A 16,387-nucleotide genomic window follows, 5' to 3' on the forward strand; every position below is an offset into this window, starting at 1 on the left:
TTTTAAGACTTTTTATTTTGATATATGCCTACCAATGTGTCTCTCCTCATTTTTAATATTGTTTTATTTAACCTTTATATAACTAGGCAAGTCAGTTAAGAACTAATTCTTGTTTACAATGACGGCCTACTCCGGCCAAACCTGGACAGCGCTGGGCCAATTGTGCACAGCCCTATGTGACTCCCAATCACAGCCAGATGTGATAAAGCCTGGATTCAGACCAGGGACTGAAGTGACACCTCTTGCACTGAGATGCAGTGCCTTAGACCGCTGCGCCACTAGGGAGCCCACTTGGAAAGCCTGCTCATTGATGTCAATACCCAAGCCGATAATTGTGATGGGTTGAATTGGAATTATGTGAATAATGCTAAGGATGATGAGGGTGAGAGCCTAACCCTTTAATCACAGGCTACTGTAAATGTGTCTCTAAAATCACAATGTTTCATTTCTATAGTCATGTTACAAAGTATTATTTTATTGAAACTTCGAAATGTTGGCCTTTTAGGCCTACCACATGAAACAATTACAGCATTCATTGCATGTACTATTTTCACAACTGACTCAAAATGTGCTATGCTACAGCCTATATATAATATTCTCCCTATATGAACCCATTTCTTTTAGGCCATATAAAGAACAGCTCTGCATGATTTGATTAAAAGCAGAAAAAATACACAATGTTTCATATTCTTTAATATAAGACACAGAAACAGGCAATAGGCTATAGAGCTGTCTTCACAGTTTCCTCGCCAAATAGACCTACAAGGAAACTCAACAAACACCATATATACAAAAGTATGTGTACGCCCCTTCAAATTAGGGGATTCGGCTACATTCTAAAAAGTAAAGGTTCCTGGAGTATCCTTCATGAGTTCTTCAAATTGAAACTGTGGTGGAAGCCCTATAAGTTCTTTGAAGAACCCAATAAAGGGGTTATTTGAATAACCTTTTGGGGTGAATTTTTTAACTACCCCCCTCCCCTATTATTATTTATTATTAATAATAATAAGCATAACAATAACAACAATAACACTATATTTTAGTTGTCAGTGTTTATTATGATTTTAGTGGCAAAGCAGAATAAAAAAATCTAAATATGAGGTAAACTCCAAGGAGAGGTCCAAATCAAGTGGATATATCCTCTGGTCTGTTGATGTTAATGTGTTAACGTTCTCCATATCCTTTGCCAGAATGATTTTGCAGTGCATGATGATCAAACACGTTCCCTGTTGTATTCATCAGAGGTGTAGGGAGGCTGAAGTCTGTGAATCCAAAAAATAGTAAAATAATAATTATACAGATGGTTAACAAAACATGCACACAACAGTATTCATACCTTGGTTTTTGTGGTAAATATGAATTTAAAAAACGGTTTTTATAATGGTTTTCATTCACATACCTTGTCCATAATGTAGCGGTCTATGGGATATTCGTTGAAGAGGTAAGGGAGGAGGATGGTAAATGTGATCTGCATAATAACATACCAATACCAATTGACACACCTTTGTATGCCTCCTCCTCTGTGTACCTGCAGACACAGACACAAAAGTGAGCAGTTCAGTCATATGCACCCAATACAGCTAGCCTTCAACACATTCTTATAGCCTGTAAAGTGGTAGGCCACACAAGCTCACAGAATGGGACCATCAAGTGCTGAAGCGCCTAGTACCGTAAAAAATCGTCTGGGTTGCAACACCTCACTACCGAGTTACAAACTGCCTCTGGAAGCAACATCAGCACGATAACTATTTATTAATGCAATGGGTTTCCAGGGCAGAGCACAAGCCTAAGATCACCATACGCAATGCCAAGCGTCGGCTGGAGTGATGTAAAACTCGCCGACATTGGTCTCTGGAGCAGTGGAAATGCGTTCTTTGGAGTGATGCATCACGCTTCAACATCTGGCATTCCGACAAACAAATCTGTGTTTGGTGGTTGCCAGGGGAACTCTACCTGCCCCAATGCATACTGACAACTGTAAAGTTTGGAGGAGGAGGAATAATGGTCTGGGGCTGGTTTCCATGGTTCGGGCTAGGCCCTTTAGTTCCAGTGAAGGGAAATCTTAACGCTACAGCATACAATGACATTCTAGACGATTCTGTGCTTCCAACTTTGTGGCAATAGTTTGGGGAAGGCCCTTTCCTGTTTCAGCATGACAATCCCATCGTGCACAAAGCGAGGTCCATACAGAAATGGTTTGTTAGGGCTCCCGCAGTGGTCTAAGGCACTGCTTCGCAGTGCTAGCTGTGCCACCAGAGATCCTGGTTTTGCGCCCAGGCTTTGTCGCAGCCGGCCGCGTTGTGCGAGTTAGGGAGGGTTTGGTCGGCAGGGATATCCTTGTCTCATTGCGCACTAGCGACTCCTGTGGCGGGCCGGGCGCAGTGCACGCTGACCAGGTTGCCAGGTGTATGGTGTTTCCTCCGACACATTGGTGCAGCTGGCTTCCGGGTTGGATGTGCATTGTGTCAAGAAGCAGCGCGGCTTGGTTGGGTTGTGTTTTGGAGGACGCATGGCTCTTGACCTTCGCCTCTCCTGAGTCCGTATGGGAGTTGCAGCGATGAGACAAGACAGTAACTACTACCAATTGGATGCCACGAAATTGGGGAGAAAAAGGGGTACAAAAATAATAATTATGGTTTGTTGAGATAGGTGTGGAACAACTTGACTGGCCTGCACAGAGCCCTGACCTCAACCCCATCGAACACCTTTGGGATGATTTGGGAACGCCGACTGCGAGCTAGGCCTAATCACCCAATATCAGCGCTGGCCTCACTAATGCTCTATGGCTGAATAGAAGCAAGTCCCCACAGCAATGTTCCAACATCTGGTGGAAAGCCTTCCCAGAAGAGTGGAGCAGAAAAAGGGGGGACCAACTTCATATTAATGCCCATGATTTTGGAATGATATGTTCGACAGGCAGGTGTCCACAAAAAATGTTGGTCATGTAGTGTATCTCAACAACATTATGTGCACGAGAAGGTCTGTAGTACCTTCCACAAAAAGTTGTGCTCTACAAAAAGCCAGGTAAGCGTCTCACACACACTCTCTCTGTCTCTCAAGTTTGTCAGGTATCTGATACTGTGAAGATTAGCCTCTCTCCCCCAAATGTTTACTAACAATTCAGCATTGTAGTCTTATTATTTACTATAATGTTACAGTCCTTGCGGCTCATAACACATGATGATGCTGCAACATGTTATGACTGATCAAGTTTTTGGTGTGTTGTTTGATTATTGACTTCTACTGGACAAGGGGACTATCTCATTCTCTCTCTCTCTTTCTCTACCATGGCAGGTACATGTAATGTTTGGTTAATCTCTGCTGATTATATTGCAAGTGTTTCACTCTTAGCATATTATATTTGACTCGTATTCTAAGCAATTTAAAAGCTGATGAAGTGCTCTCTCTCTCATGTCTTTTTTGTTCAAAGGCCTTTACTTGAGGCCAACTTTACCATATTACCCCAGAGGCATACTTACACACCCAGTCTCATTACTTTGCTGAATGATATCTCTGAACTTTAAACAATGCGAAATTCAAATACAAAATAATTTGTTTAGCTTCTTTCCATTTTGTGGCTTCATGAAATTTAAACATGACAGAAATTCAGCGATTACATTTGTTTACTTCATCTTTGTGGCTCCCTGATGAAACAGCAATACCATTACTGTAGTTAGGCTTAGCCAACCTGTACTCTAAAATGGCTTAGCGATGTGTTGAATAGATTCCACGAGAATAGATTGGTTTGTTTAAGCTTCTACCATTGTGGCTAGATAAAGTTACAGGTTATTCTAGTGGTTGCGTCTGGAACAACAGTTGTTGACAACTTGCGTTATAGCTAAAACTTAATCCTTTGCCAAACATTAACTTCATAATGTACGTTAATTATCTTAACCTATGTAAACAAACCATCTATAGCAAAAAAATCAGTATCACCACACTGGATCTGAGAGTGGTTGGCTCGTTCGACACTGTGTGCACCTATATACGCAATGAAATGTACGCCCACATGACCCATCGCACGAAATGGCGTGAAAATAACTGCGACTGGGGTATCAGGACAATGTAGTTAAAATCATGCAATGACTACAGGTTCGTTTCTAATCACTGATGCTGGATTGTAATTACATTCTTTAGTAGTACAATTTTAGACAAAAACACAGCTCTGTGACTTTTGCAGGCATAAGAACTTTAAAAACATAGGTATAGGGCTATACTATAAATACAGTATACATTATCAATATCGGTAAATAATGCCATATTTACATAAATGGTAACCTCAAATGAGATCATCTGCTATATTATGGGCTATTTGTTGGTGCATGGTGTCATTAAGCCGAAAATAAATCCAGCAAATAAAATGTAATGTTTTTAAAGAAAGTGGTTAGTACGTTTTTAATGATGTAAAAAATGCAGAGCATAAAAGCTGACACACCAACATCAGAAGGAATGACATACTATTTCTAAACTCAAATTTCATTTTAATAATCTCCATTTCATTCATGTAAATGTTGTCCCTTCATTTGTGTAAAACACCCCCTTGTCACTGCTGCAGGATCTTAACTGCATGCACTTACCTGTAGTGGTATTCTCAAACTAAAGTTGGCCATCAAATAGCATGCAACTCTCATATCTCTATCCATTTCTTACACAAGTGTGTTGTTACACCTTGTGATTAATAAAGGCTATTTATGTTGTCAAGAAAATAAAAAAAATGCCTACCACAAATGTTGAAAAAGCTTTCTATTTTACTACCAAGATCAATATCAAAACAAAAACAATTTAAACATACAAACAAGGTTCTTAAAATACTAAATTTGGCTCATGTTAAACTGATCACAGAACACAATGTCTGTGTTACGGCTGGACATTTCTCCAGGCAAGTGAATATGAGCGCTATAGATTTGCACTTCCACAACCAGTCACATCCTCAAATAGCTCATGCAACCAAGGACATAAGTACAAATGCATCAAACTGCTCGAAATGGAAGACGAAAAAAGTGCTATTTGCTCAAAAGAAAGCATATTGAACATGGTTATAAGGCTTTATGTTTGCACAATGTATAACTTCAATATGATTTAGAAAACCATCACCTACTCGTTGAGTATGTCTTACAAAATACAAAAATAATAAAAGCTTGACCGTGACAGTAAAAAGTAGCTGCCAAATATCGTAAGGAAAACAATGCCACCATTAAATATAATCTTTACACTTCAGTGGTGGGTAAGTCAAAAAAAAAAACCTTTTAGGACTTTATGGAAAAATTGAAAAACATTTGGAGTATTGGGGGCGTTCTTTGGTCTAAGTTTGCGGTTCCTTTCTTGGTTAAGCTGCTAATGGTAGTACACAAAACATGTACTCAACTACCCTGCAGCTCAGTAATGTGGTCGGACGCAGAAAGACAGAATTAAATTTCTGCACAAGCACGCGAGTGTCTCAACGCAATCTAGTAAAAAAAAAAAAAAACACTAAACAAGATAATAAAAACAAACAAGAAAAGTGCCTTGTCAAGACAGGGTAATTCTGTCTTTTTTACAGGTCTGTGGTGTTCTGAACATTTGTGTCTGTATTGTCTGTCTGTTTCACACTCAACGTGCCCTCGCAGGCTTTCTTGTGTGTCACTGTGTCTATGAGGCAGCCCTCGACCACCTCTGTTGGTGTGCTCTGCTCGTCCTCTGCGTCGCTGTCTTCCTCCATCTCCAGGCTTGAGTCATCGCTCTCGCAGGAGCTGGACGTCTCATCCTCCGAGTTGGAGTACACTTCTGCCCCATGAAAGATGTAGTGATTTGGTGCTCGGAAAAGGTATTGAGAAGCTGGGTAAAAGACATCACATTTTGGGTGAATTTCACAACAAGTTGTCATAACATGGAAATTACAGGACATGATTAATGAAACGACATGGAAAAGTTTTTACCAGCAGGTTTTGCATACATTTTTTTAAAAGACATTTTGCACAAAATCGGAAGTAAACGAACACTTGAAATCTTACCCTCAAGGCGCTTGCTGATAGGACTTCGACAGATTCGACTCATGCAGCATAGTCTGCGAACCTCAAGGTTGATGTGTTGATCATTTAATCCAGAGCCTTCTTCACTCCGCGTGTCTGCTGATGGAGAGACGGAATACTCCATTCTCTCCTCATTGGGGCTTGGAGCCTTTGGACAGGGCTCTGGTTGTGCTACTACTTCGGGAGTGTCTTGGACAATCTGCCCTTTTGGACAGGGCCCCGGTGGTACTCCATCGACTTCAGGTGTGTCGGTGACATTCTGAGCCGTCGGACAAGGTTCTGTTGGTACTCTGTCGCGTTCTGGAGTATCTGAGACCATATGAGTGTTTGTCTCCTCTGAAGCACTGACTGATGAATCTGTGTGACGGTGCTTCTGTTCTTTTTCTGTTGGCTTACTGTGAGTAGACAAGGCCTTGCATGATGGCTGCTCTGCTGAAGTCGCTAACCGCGGGGGGTTTTCTGTGATCTCATTGAGTCTTAAGGAGTTGTAGCACAGTTGCTCAAAGTCTCCGCCCAACCGATGGCAGAGCTCGTTAACGATGACATCACAGTCCCCAAGTAGCTCCACATCAAAGTTGAGGTGAGGCAGCTGCTCCCGATTTATCAAGACTTGAGGCACGTCATGAGGAACAGAGGCTGGATGGAAAAAGAGGTCACCTGTTATATATGCATGGCTCGAGATAAAGCATAATACCGGTAATAGCATTGCTTATCTTGGGCATCTAAAAAAAAAAAACATTTTCAACATACTTGGAATGAGAGCCACCGGTCGCACTTTCAGTGAGGACCCAATGACAATAAGGAGGTCCACTTCATCCTTATCCTGCCTCATTGCTCTGTGGAATATTTCTGGAAGATTCTCTCCAAAGAAGACAATATCTGGCTTCATGATTGCCAGGGGGATATCTGTACACCGTGGACAGTGAGGGACAACCTTGAACAGAGATTTGAATTCATTATGGAAACAAAATCAGACAATGGACACTACTGTACAAGATAAGCCGTGAATGACTGAAAAAAAAGCCACAAGTCTGTACAGGAGTACACATCAATTCACAGATTTGACACTGGTGAATATTAATAGGAACCATTCTTGCCAATACCTGATAAAAAATGTCTTCCCTTACGGCCTCACAGTCAACCTTGTGTTTACAGACGAGACAGGAAGCTGTTGCAAAAGACCCTGAAATACAGAAGAGTGTGGGTCATAAGAACGAATATTAGACCCGGGACCACAAACACTTGATTAAAGTTAACATGTATTACAGTACGTACCGTGACATTGGATGATCCTCTTAACCCCAGCCACTTGTTCAAGAGTGTCAATATTCTGGGTGTAGTTGCGTAGTAGCTTCCCCTGCTTGTCCAGCATAGATATGAATTTGTGACAAGGCGAAGGTTGGAACTGTCCTGGATAGATCTCCTGCAAGAGATCAGAGCAAATCAAAACCGTCTCACATATCCAACAAGTGGTCATTTACAGATATTCATCATCGCTTAAACAAATACTATATAGGTATGCTTTCAGTCCACAAACCTTAGCAAACTTGAAAAATGGCCTTGGGTCTCTTCTGAAGTACTCGATATCAAACATTGCCTGAGGGTCTGGAAGATCTGGGAAATCTATTGCCAGCCTTGCATAAATGCCATCTCTGGATCGAAAGTCTGGTATTCCACAAGAAACAGACACCTGAGGAAAAATATACCATCAGTCCTCATAAGGCAACTGTGAAAGCTATACAAAGACACAGCAAAACGTAATTGTTCCCTGCAATACATACCCCAGCGCCGGTCAGCACAAGGATCTTTTTGCTTTCCTGGAGTAGCCGAACCACATCCTCCAGTGTGTTTATGTCTTTGCGCTTCTTTCTTTTAGGAGGCTCCGAGATGTTGATGATGATCTGCCACAGTGTCATGTCATCCAAGTCGGGCGGAAGCACAGTCTCAGGAAGCAAGTCTTTCAGTATTGTTCTCGGATTGGTCTCTCTCATAATGTGTTGCTGAATAAAACTGTAGGAACCTATTAAAAGAAATAAAAAAATACTGCACATTCAAATTGCTTTAAAAACATGTTATTGTATATTGAACATTACCTGGGTTGCATGCAATTGTGTATTACAGCATATGTATTAAATGCAACAATCTTCCCATAAATCGTAAAGGTAGAATAAACCTCTTCAGAATGGCATGGCTCCCAAAGTTCTTATATTTATTCTCAGTAATACCAATAACCCCACCAAAGACATTCTTTAAAAAAGTATACCTCGGCCATTAGACTTTATACGGGCAAATAAAACTCAAAAAGGAAAGTAACAGCTCCCTAATCTTTTTAACCTCTAATTGGAATTGCATCAACTCGCCACCGAAGGCTTTTACTTGAGACATATCGTTAAATGCACTAAAGAGGAGCAATGTGTAATTATAGATGTGCATTCACCCTCAATCGTTTCACTTGGCTATTTTCAAACGATAAACTGAGAACATTAGCTAGCTAGCTACATAGCCGTCTTTGTATCAAAGATAATTGCGTAATTATCGTATTTCGTCGTCCTAACGTAGTCTACTGCCCAGCAGCTAGCCACATAGCTAACGTCCACCGTCTACCGTATAGCAGCACTGTAGAAACTATTACACTCAACTGAACGACTTGATTAGTGTAGTGTTAGCTAGCTACATAGTTGTCTTTGCCGTCTTCGTATCCAAGATAATTGTGTAGTTTAGAGTGTGTAGTCTTAGAGTGATTATCTTAATTTACCGAGGTTAGCTAGCCAGCTATTTGTCGTCCTTAACGTAGGAGACACTGCTAGCTAGCTAACAGCTAACAGCCAACAGCTCGCCAACGTCTACCGAATATAACTTCTGCACTCAACAACCCGGTCGCATTCTGCTTCGCTCCACAGGTAGTATTACATTTTCATTTCATTACAGCACAACGGTTTGATTTGCTTGATCGTAGCTAGCTACATAGCTAGCTACATAGCAGTCTTTGTATCAAAGATAATTGTGTAGCCTAGAGCGATTTTCTAGGTTAGCTAGCCAGCTATTGTCGTTCTTTTAACGCAACGTAACGTAATCAACACTGCTAGCTAGCCAGCTAGCCCCCGAATAGCTGCACTGTAGAAACTATTACACTCAACGGAACGACTTGATTAGTGTAGTGTCAACAACGCAGCCACTGCCAGCTAACCTACTTCAGCAGTACTGTATCATTTTAATCATTTTAGTCAATAAGATTCTTGCTACGTAAGCTTAACTTTCTGAACATTCGAGACGTGTAGTCCACTTGTCATTCCAATCTCCTTGCATTAGCGTAGCCTCTTCTGCAGCCTTTCAACTATGTGTCTGTCTATCCCTGTTCTCTCCCTCTGCACAGACCATACAAACGCTCCACACCGCGTGGCCGCGGCCACCCTAATCTGGTGGTCCCAGCGCGCACGACCCACGTGGAGTTCCAGGTCTCCGGTAGCCTCTGGAACTGCCGATCTGCGGCCAACAAGGCAGAGTTCATCTCAGCCTATGCCTCCCTCCAGTCCCTCGACTTCTTGGCACTGACGGAAACATGGATCACCACAGATAACACTGCTACTCCTACTGCTCTCTCCTCGTCCGCCCACGTGTTCTCGCACACCCCGAGAGCTTCTGGTCAGCGGGGTGGTGGCGGCACCGGGATCCTCATCTCTCCCAAGTGGTCATTCTCTCTTTCTCCCCTTACCCATCTGTCTATCGCCTCCTTTGAATTCCATGCTGTCACAGTTACCAGCCCTTTCAAGCTTAACATCCTTATCATTTATCGCCCTCCAGGTTCCCTCGGAGACTTCATCAATGAGCTTGATGCCTTGATAAGCTCCTTTCCTGAGGACGGCTCACCTCTCACAGTTCTGGGCGACTTTAACCTCCCCACGTCTACCTTTGACTCATTCCTCTCTGCCTCCTTCTTTCCACTCCTCTCCTCTTTTGACCTCACCCTCTCACCTTCCCCCCCTACTCACAAGGCAGGCAATACGCTTGACTTCATCTTTACTAGATGCTCTGACCTCTTTCTCCCCTCTCTCTCCAGATGAAATCTCGCGTCTTGTGACGGCCGGCCGCCCAACAACCTGCCCGCTTGACCCTATCCCCTCCTCTCTTCTCCAGACCATTTCCGGAGACCTTCTCCCTTACCTCACCCCGCTCATCAACTCATCCCTGACCGCTGGCTACGTCCCTTCCGTCTTCAAGAGAGCGAGAGTTGCACCCCTTCTGAAAAAACCTACACTCGATCCCTCCGATGTCAACAACTACAGACCAGTATCCCTTCTTTCTTTTCTCTCCAAAACTCTTGAGCGTGCCGTCCTTGGCCAGCTCTACCGCTATCTCTCTCAGAATGACCTTCTTGATCCAAATCAGTCAGGTTTCAAGACTAGTCATTCAACTGAGACTGCTCTTCTCTGCATCACGGAGGCGCTCCGCACTGCTAAAGCTAACTCTCTCCTCTGCTCTCATCCTTCTAGACCTATCGGCTGCCTTCGATACTGTGAACCATCAGATCCTCCTCTCCACCCTCTCCGAGTTGGGCACCTCCGGCGCGGCCCACGCTTGGATTGCGTCCTACCTGACAGGTCGCTCCTACCAGGTGGCGTGGCGAGAATCTGTCTCCTCACCACACGCTCTCACCACTGGTGTCCCCAGGGCTCTGTTCTAGGCCCTCTCCTATTCTCGCTATACACCAAGTCACTTGGCTCTGTCATAACCTCACATGGTCTCTCCTATCATTGCTATGCAGACGACACACAATTCATCTTCTCCTTTCCCCCTTCTGATGACCAGGTGGCGAATCGCATCTCTGCATGTCTGGCAGACATATCAGTGTGGATGACGGATCACCACCTCAAGCTGAACCTCGGCAAGACGGAGCTCCTCTTCCTCCCGGGGAAGGACTGCCCGTTCCATGATCTCGCCATCACGGTTGACAACTCCATTGTGTCCTCCTCCCAGAGCGCTAAGAACCTTGGCGTGATCCTGGACAACACCCTGTCGTTCTCAACTAACATCAAGGCGGTGGCCCGGTCCTGTAGGTTCATGCTCTACAACATCCGCAGAGTACGACCCTGCCTCACACAGGAAGCGGCGCAGGTCCTAATCCAGGCACTTGTCATCTCCCGTCTGGATAACTGCAACTCGCTGTTGGCTGGGCTCCCTGCCTGTGCCATTAAACCCCTACAACTCATCCAGAACGCCGCAGCCCGTCTGGTGTTCAACCTTCCCAAGTTCTCTCACGTCACCACGCTCCTCCGCTCTCTCCACTGGCTTCCAGTTGAAGCTCGCATCCGCTACAAGACCATGGTGCTTGCCTACGGAGCTGTGAGGGAAACGGCACCTCAGTACCTCCAGGCTCTGATCAAGCCCTACACCCAAACAAGGGCACTGCGTTCATCCACCTCTGTCCTGCTCGCCTCCCTACCACTGAGGAAGTACAGTTCCCGCTCAGCCCAGTCAAAACTGTTCGCTGCTTTGGCCCCCCAATGGTGGAACAAACTCCCTCACGACACCAGGACAGCGGAGTCAATCACCACCTTCCGGAGACACCTGAAACCCCACCTCTTTAAGGAATACCTAGGATAGGATAAGTAATCCTTCTCACCCCCCCCCCTAAAAGATTGAGATGCACTATTGTAAAGTGGCTGTTCCACTGGACGTCATAAGGTGAATGCACCAATTTGTAAGTCGCTCTGGATAAGAGCGTCTGCTAAATGACTTAAATGTAAATTAACAACTTCATAGTTACCACTAACAATATGGAAGAAAATTAAAACAGATTCTACAAAAAACAACGTTATTCCCAAGAAACACAAGCCTAGGACAGCTATTCAGAATGCACCAATAAATTGGTTCACATGTAAACAAATGCGTAAAAAAAATAAATAATTACTTGGTAATAGGAAATATTTATTTCCATGACAGAAATAAAAAGCAATTTTCGATTGACCAATGTCGATATTTTCAAATACATGCAATTTAAGTTTAATATCACAAAATGTTGATTTGAAATTTTTTGGGACATTAGAGCAATCTTAAGGAAATTCTATTTGAGTTAGAAAAGGATCTTCATATGTTAGGTATGATATTCAAAACCTTGCAGAGAGCCTATCCAAATGACAGCCTCAAACGGAACAAGTTCCACGGACATGTGAGTAACAGAAATGGAATAATGTGTCCCTGAACAAAGGGGTGGGGACAAGATCAAAAGTAAGTCAGTATCTGGTGTGGCCACCAGCTGCATTAAGTACTGCAGTGCATCTCCTCCTCTTGGACTGAACCAGATTTGCCAGTTATGGTTGTGAGAGGTTACCCCACACTTCCACCAAGGCACCAGACATTTCTGGAGGGGGAATGGCCCTAGCCTTCACCTTCCGATCCAACAGGTCCCAGACGTGAGATCTGGGCTCTACGCTGGCCATGGCAGAACACTGACATTCCTGTTTTGCAGGAAATCACGCACAGAACGACCACTATTGCTGGTGGCATTGTCATGCTGGGTCATGTCAGGATGAGCCTGCTGCAAAGGTACCACATGAGGGAGGAGGATGTCTTCCCTGTAAGGCACAGCGTGGAAATTGCCTGCACTGACAACAAGCTCAGTCTGATGATGCTGTGACACACCACCCCAGACCACGACAGACCCTCCACCTCAATCCTACTCCAGAGTACAGGCCTCGGTGTCATGCTCATTCCTTAGACGATAAAACGCAAATCCAACCATCACCCCTGGTGAGACAAAATCGCAACTCATCAGTGAAGAGCACTTTTTGTCAGTCCTGTCTGGTCCAGCGATGGTGGGTTTGTGCCCATAGGCAAAGTTGTTGCCGGTGATATCTGATGAAGACCTGCCGTACAACAGGCCTACAAGCCCTCAGTCGAGCCTCTCTCAACCTATTGCGGACAGTCTGAGCACTGATGGAGGGATTGTGCGTTCCTGGTGTAACTCGGGCAGTTGTTGCCATCCTGTTCCTGTCCCACAGGTGTGATGTTCCGATTTAGCTATCCTGTGTGGTTACACGTGGTCTTCCACTGCGAGGACGATCAGCTGTCCGTTCTTTCTCCCTGTAGCGCTGTCTTAGGCATTTCACAATACAGACATTGCAATTTAGACTCAGTAGAAAGGCCTCTTTAGTGTCCTAAGTTTTCATAACTGCGACCTTAATTGCCTACCGTCTGTAAGTGGTTAGTCACGTGCATGTTCATTAATTGTTTATTGTACATTGAACGAGCATGGGAAACAGTGTTAAAACCCTTTACAATTAAGATCTGTGAAGTTATTTGGATGTTTACTAATTATCTTTGGAGAACCAGGGTCCTGAAAAAGGGATGTTTTTTTTGTGCTGAGTTTATAAACTATTGGTACCAAGACATAAAAACAACTGATGTTGGCACAAGATGGATGGAATGTTTGAACATAACAAATGAATGGATTCTTAATGAACCTTTAGTTTATACTGGATTAAGCATAATGTATAATACAAGAGACAATTTACAGAACAGAGTAATGTCTAAAGTGTAAACCTAATAATGACTAAATAATCCATGCCCCCTGGAAATGCTATAAAGTCTAAATGTTATGAGTGGAGATAGAAAGTTGGTTGTCAGAAGTGTTGCAATGTAAATTTGTTTGTCTGCATAGTTCAAGAATTGTCATGAGGGTGCAGGGAGATACCCGTTGGACTGGACGATACGCTTCTCGTCAATTATCTTGAAAAATGTACAGTACCAATCAAAAGTTTGGACACCTACTCATTCAAGGGTTTTTCTATATTTTCACTATTTTCACTAATATTCTACAATGTAGAAGACAACTATGACATAACATATTGGGAAACATGTTCTAACCCAAAAAATAGTTAAATCAAAATATATTTTATATTTGAGTTTGTTCAAAGGAGCCACCCTTTTCCTTGATGACAGCTTTGCACACTCTTGGCATTCTCTTAACCGGCACTGGAGATATGAGTGAAAACGGGTATGTCTCTGGACAGGTGTGATGTCATTGATGGTTGTGCTTTGTTGTGCATGTTGTCCTTTGTATGGTTTGAAAAATGAATTTTCAATACACCTGGTAAAAATAACATTGATTATCAGACATCTTGTACCTATCTGTGGTTGAGGGGTCCAGTCACTGGAACTTGCATGTGAGGATCTGTCATCATCCTCATTGACACCATCTGGGAAGGCAAAGCCATTTTGGTGAAACTCCTCATCAGTGCCACGACACTCTGGACAAGCAATGAAGAGGACATGATTGTGGGAATTGATACAGTTTTGCCAATTCATTTAAAGCTGCAATATGTACCCGAACAAATTCATATAGAAATGTGTTAGATAGCGGTCACTCATTGAAAGCAAGCAGTATATCTGTTCTGTGTGTTTTTTCTGTTCTTCCCGTTCTTAAGTTTCGCGTCTTGTGCTTTCGGTTTTATACACCACCATCAAACAGCTGAAAATACAATATTTTTGGTTGTGTAAAAATAGATTTCATAGCGGCTTAAATGGTACATTATTATCTACTTGTATGTTGTCACATTAACTGAAATTAAGCTAACTTTTAGAATTTTAGCAACCAAGAAATGGCGGAGGGATTTCTGCATCTTTAATGTTGACTAGCGGTCTCTTCATAACAGATCACTCAGGCAATGTGTTGAACAGTAATTTACCTAACTAACTATTCTGCAAAGGACTTAAATGTTACTGTTTTTGCATTCCCTGAAATGTACAAAACATGCAACCCAAAAACCTGAATTGTATAACGTTACTAGCCAAAAACCTAATGTTTGATATCGGCTACCTTTTTTTAAATGAGTCGGCTAAAGTTTGCTAGTTTCAACCCTCAGGCAGACGTACTGTTGAACTAGCGTGCAGCAAGTTAGCTACAACGCTAGCGAGCCCAGTTGAATTGGCTATCCAAGGTGGAGTAATCGAACCAGACATGCAACGCTCGAGTCCGCAAAAAAAAAAAAAAACTTTGCATACTAGCTATAGCAGCTAGCTAAATTAGCCTACCTGCAAGCTCCGCAGCGGGTCCAGACGCGTTTAAGTTTGTTACGCTTTCCTGAGGCTCCAAGACCAGCAGCCCATTGTCTCCGCCCAGTGCTGCTGCTGCTGCTGCTGGGGCCTGTCCTAACGCCATCACCGGCTCAATCTCCTCATCTGGCCGCGCAGAAACCGCCGCAGCCCAACTCTCACAAGCCTCTAGCCCGTATGTAGCTTGCTCAGTCTGAACAATTTTGAGCCCACATTCTATGGCCATGCTCATTTTGGACTTTTTTGAAACGGGTTCTTCCATTCTTGACGCGCTGGAAGTGGCTCCAACAAGGATATTCTCCCCGTCCGCCATCTTCAGCAGAAAAAGCCGCTGTGGTGAAAAAATATGTCTCGGTCGACAGCTGGGTATTTAAATGGCGCATGTGCCTCGCTCTCCACTCCAGTAGTTGCGACCCGAGCGCCACGTCAATGACGTCAACCATAAGAACACGTATCATGATTCATGTTTAGCTATAAACATTGATTGATATTATTTGAGCAAATGTCACATTTCAAATCAACTTAATCTACTAGCGTTAGCTGGATAATATTGCAATATTCAATGGCACATTGTCGTTCTGGTTCTTGAGACTGCCTGTTGCACAGCGCGACCTAAAATAAATTCGACCTGGAACGCGCAACACCACTGAAGCCTTCAGAGGAGCCAGGCTAGCTAAATCAATTATTTTCAAAGCTTGCATAATATTGATCAGAATGGATTATACTTAAGCAATAAGGCACGAAAGGGTGTGGTATATGGCCAATATACCACGGCTAAGGGCTGTTCTTATGCACGACGCATCTCGGAGCGCCTGGACACAGCCCTTAGCCGTGATATTTTGGCCATATACCACAAATCCCAGAGTTGCCTTATTGCTATTATAAACTGCTATCAACGTAATTAGAGCTGTAATAACAAGTGTTTTGTCATACCCTGTATACGGTCTGATATCACGGCTCTCAGCCAATCAGCATTCAGGTCTCTAACCACTGAGTTTATAATTTAAACTCAGATTTAAACTTCAGACCGTATACCACGTGTATGACAAAACATTTATGAAGTATTGCATTGAAAGTGTAAATTAAAAACAAACAACTAAAACCATTTGCATCCTGCAACCATACAACTGTCACTGCCTGATGTAGACTTATTACAGGGCCATGTAACATTTAAACTATACTGAAGTTCATTAGTAATTTAACACATTAAGACTGGGGGTCACTCAATTGTTTTGAGCATAGGCTCAGATCCTATAGATCCAAAGGTCCTACGGAGACCTTGATGTGCGAACGGTGCCCATACTGTTGTTGAACATTGTCTACTACAA

At 43.2% G+C, this 16,387-nt stretch overlaps 1 protein-coding gene across 2 annotated transcripts; it reads right to left on the reverse strand.

The window, feature by feature from the left end:
- Positions 1 to 4,114: 4,114 nt before the first annotated feature.
- LOC118402183 (NAD-dependent protein deacetylase sirtuin-1-like) lies at positions 4,115 to 15,704 on the reverse strand. Of its 2 annotated transcripts, none has more exons than XM_035800189.2 (9): positions 15,039 to 15,704; positions 14,132 to 14,254; positions 7,790 to 8,028; positions 7,546 to 7,698; positions 7,284 to 7,431; positions 7,112 to 7,191; positions 6,759 to 6,942; positions 5,991 to 6,644; positions 4,115 to 5,814 (listed from the first exon to the last, which is right to left on the reverse strand). In XM_035800189.2, the coding sequence occupies exons 1-9, from the start codon at positions 15,370 to 15,372 to the stop codon at positions 5,534 to 5,536; spliced, it is 2,196 nt and encodes a 731-aa protein (XP_035656082.1). In that variant the 5' UTR covers positions 15,373 to 15,704; the 3' UTR covers positions 4,115 to 5,533. The 2 variants fall into 2 exon arrangements, with proteins under 2 accessions (XP_035656082.1, XP_035656091.1); XM_035800198.2 differs by having other exon boundaries at positions 4,117 to 5,814; positions 14,132 to 14,203; positions 15,039 to 15,701.
- Between the last annotated feature and the right edge of the window lie 683 nt (positions 15,705 to 16,387).

This window comes from Oncorhynchus keta, chromosome 2 (genome assembly GCF_023373465.1).
Source record: "Oncorhynchus keta strain PuntledgeMale-10-30-2019 chromosome 2, Oket_V2, whole genome shotgun sequence".
Taxonomy (NCBI): domain Eukaryota; kingdom Metazoa; phylum Chordata; class Actinopteri; order Salmoniformes; family Salmonidae; genus Oncorhynchus; species Oncorhynchus keta.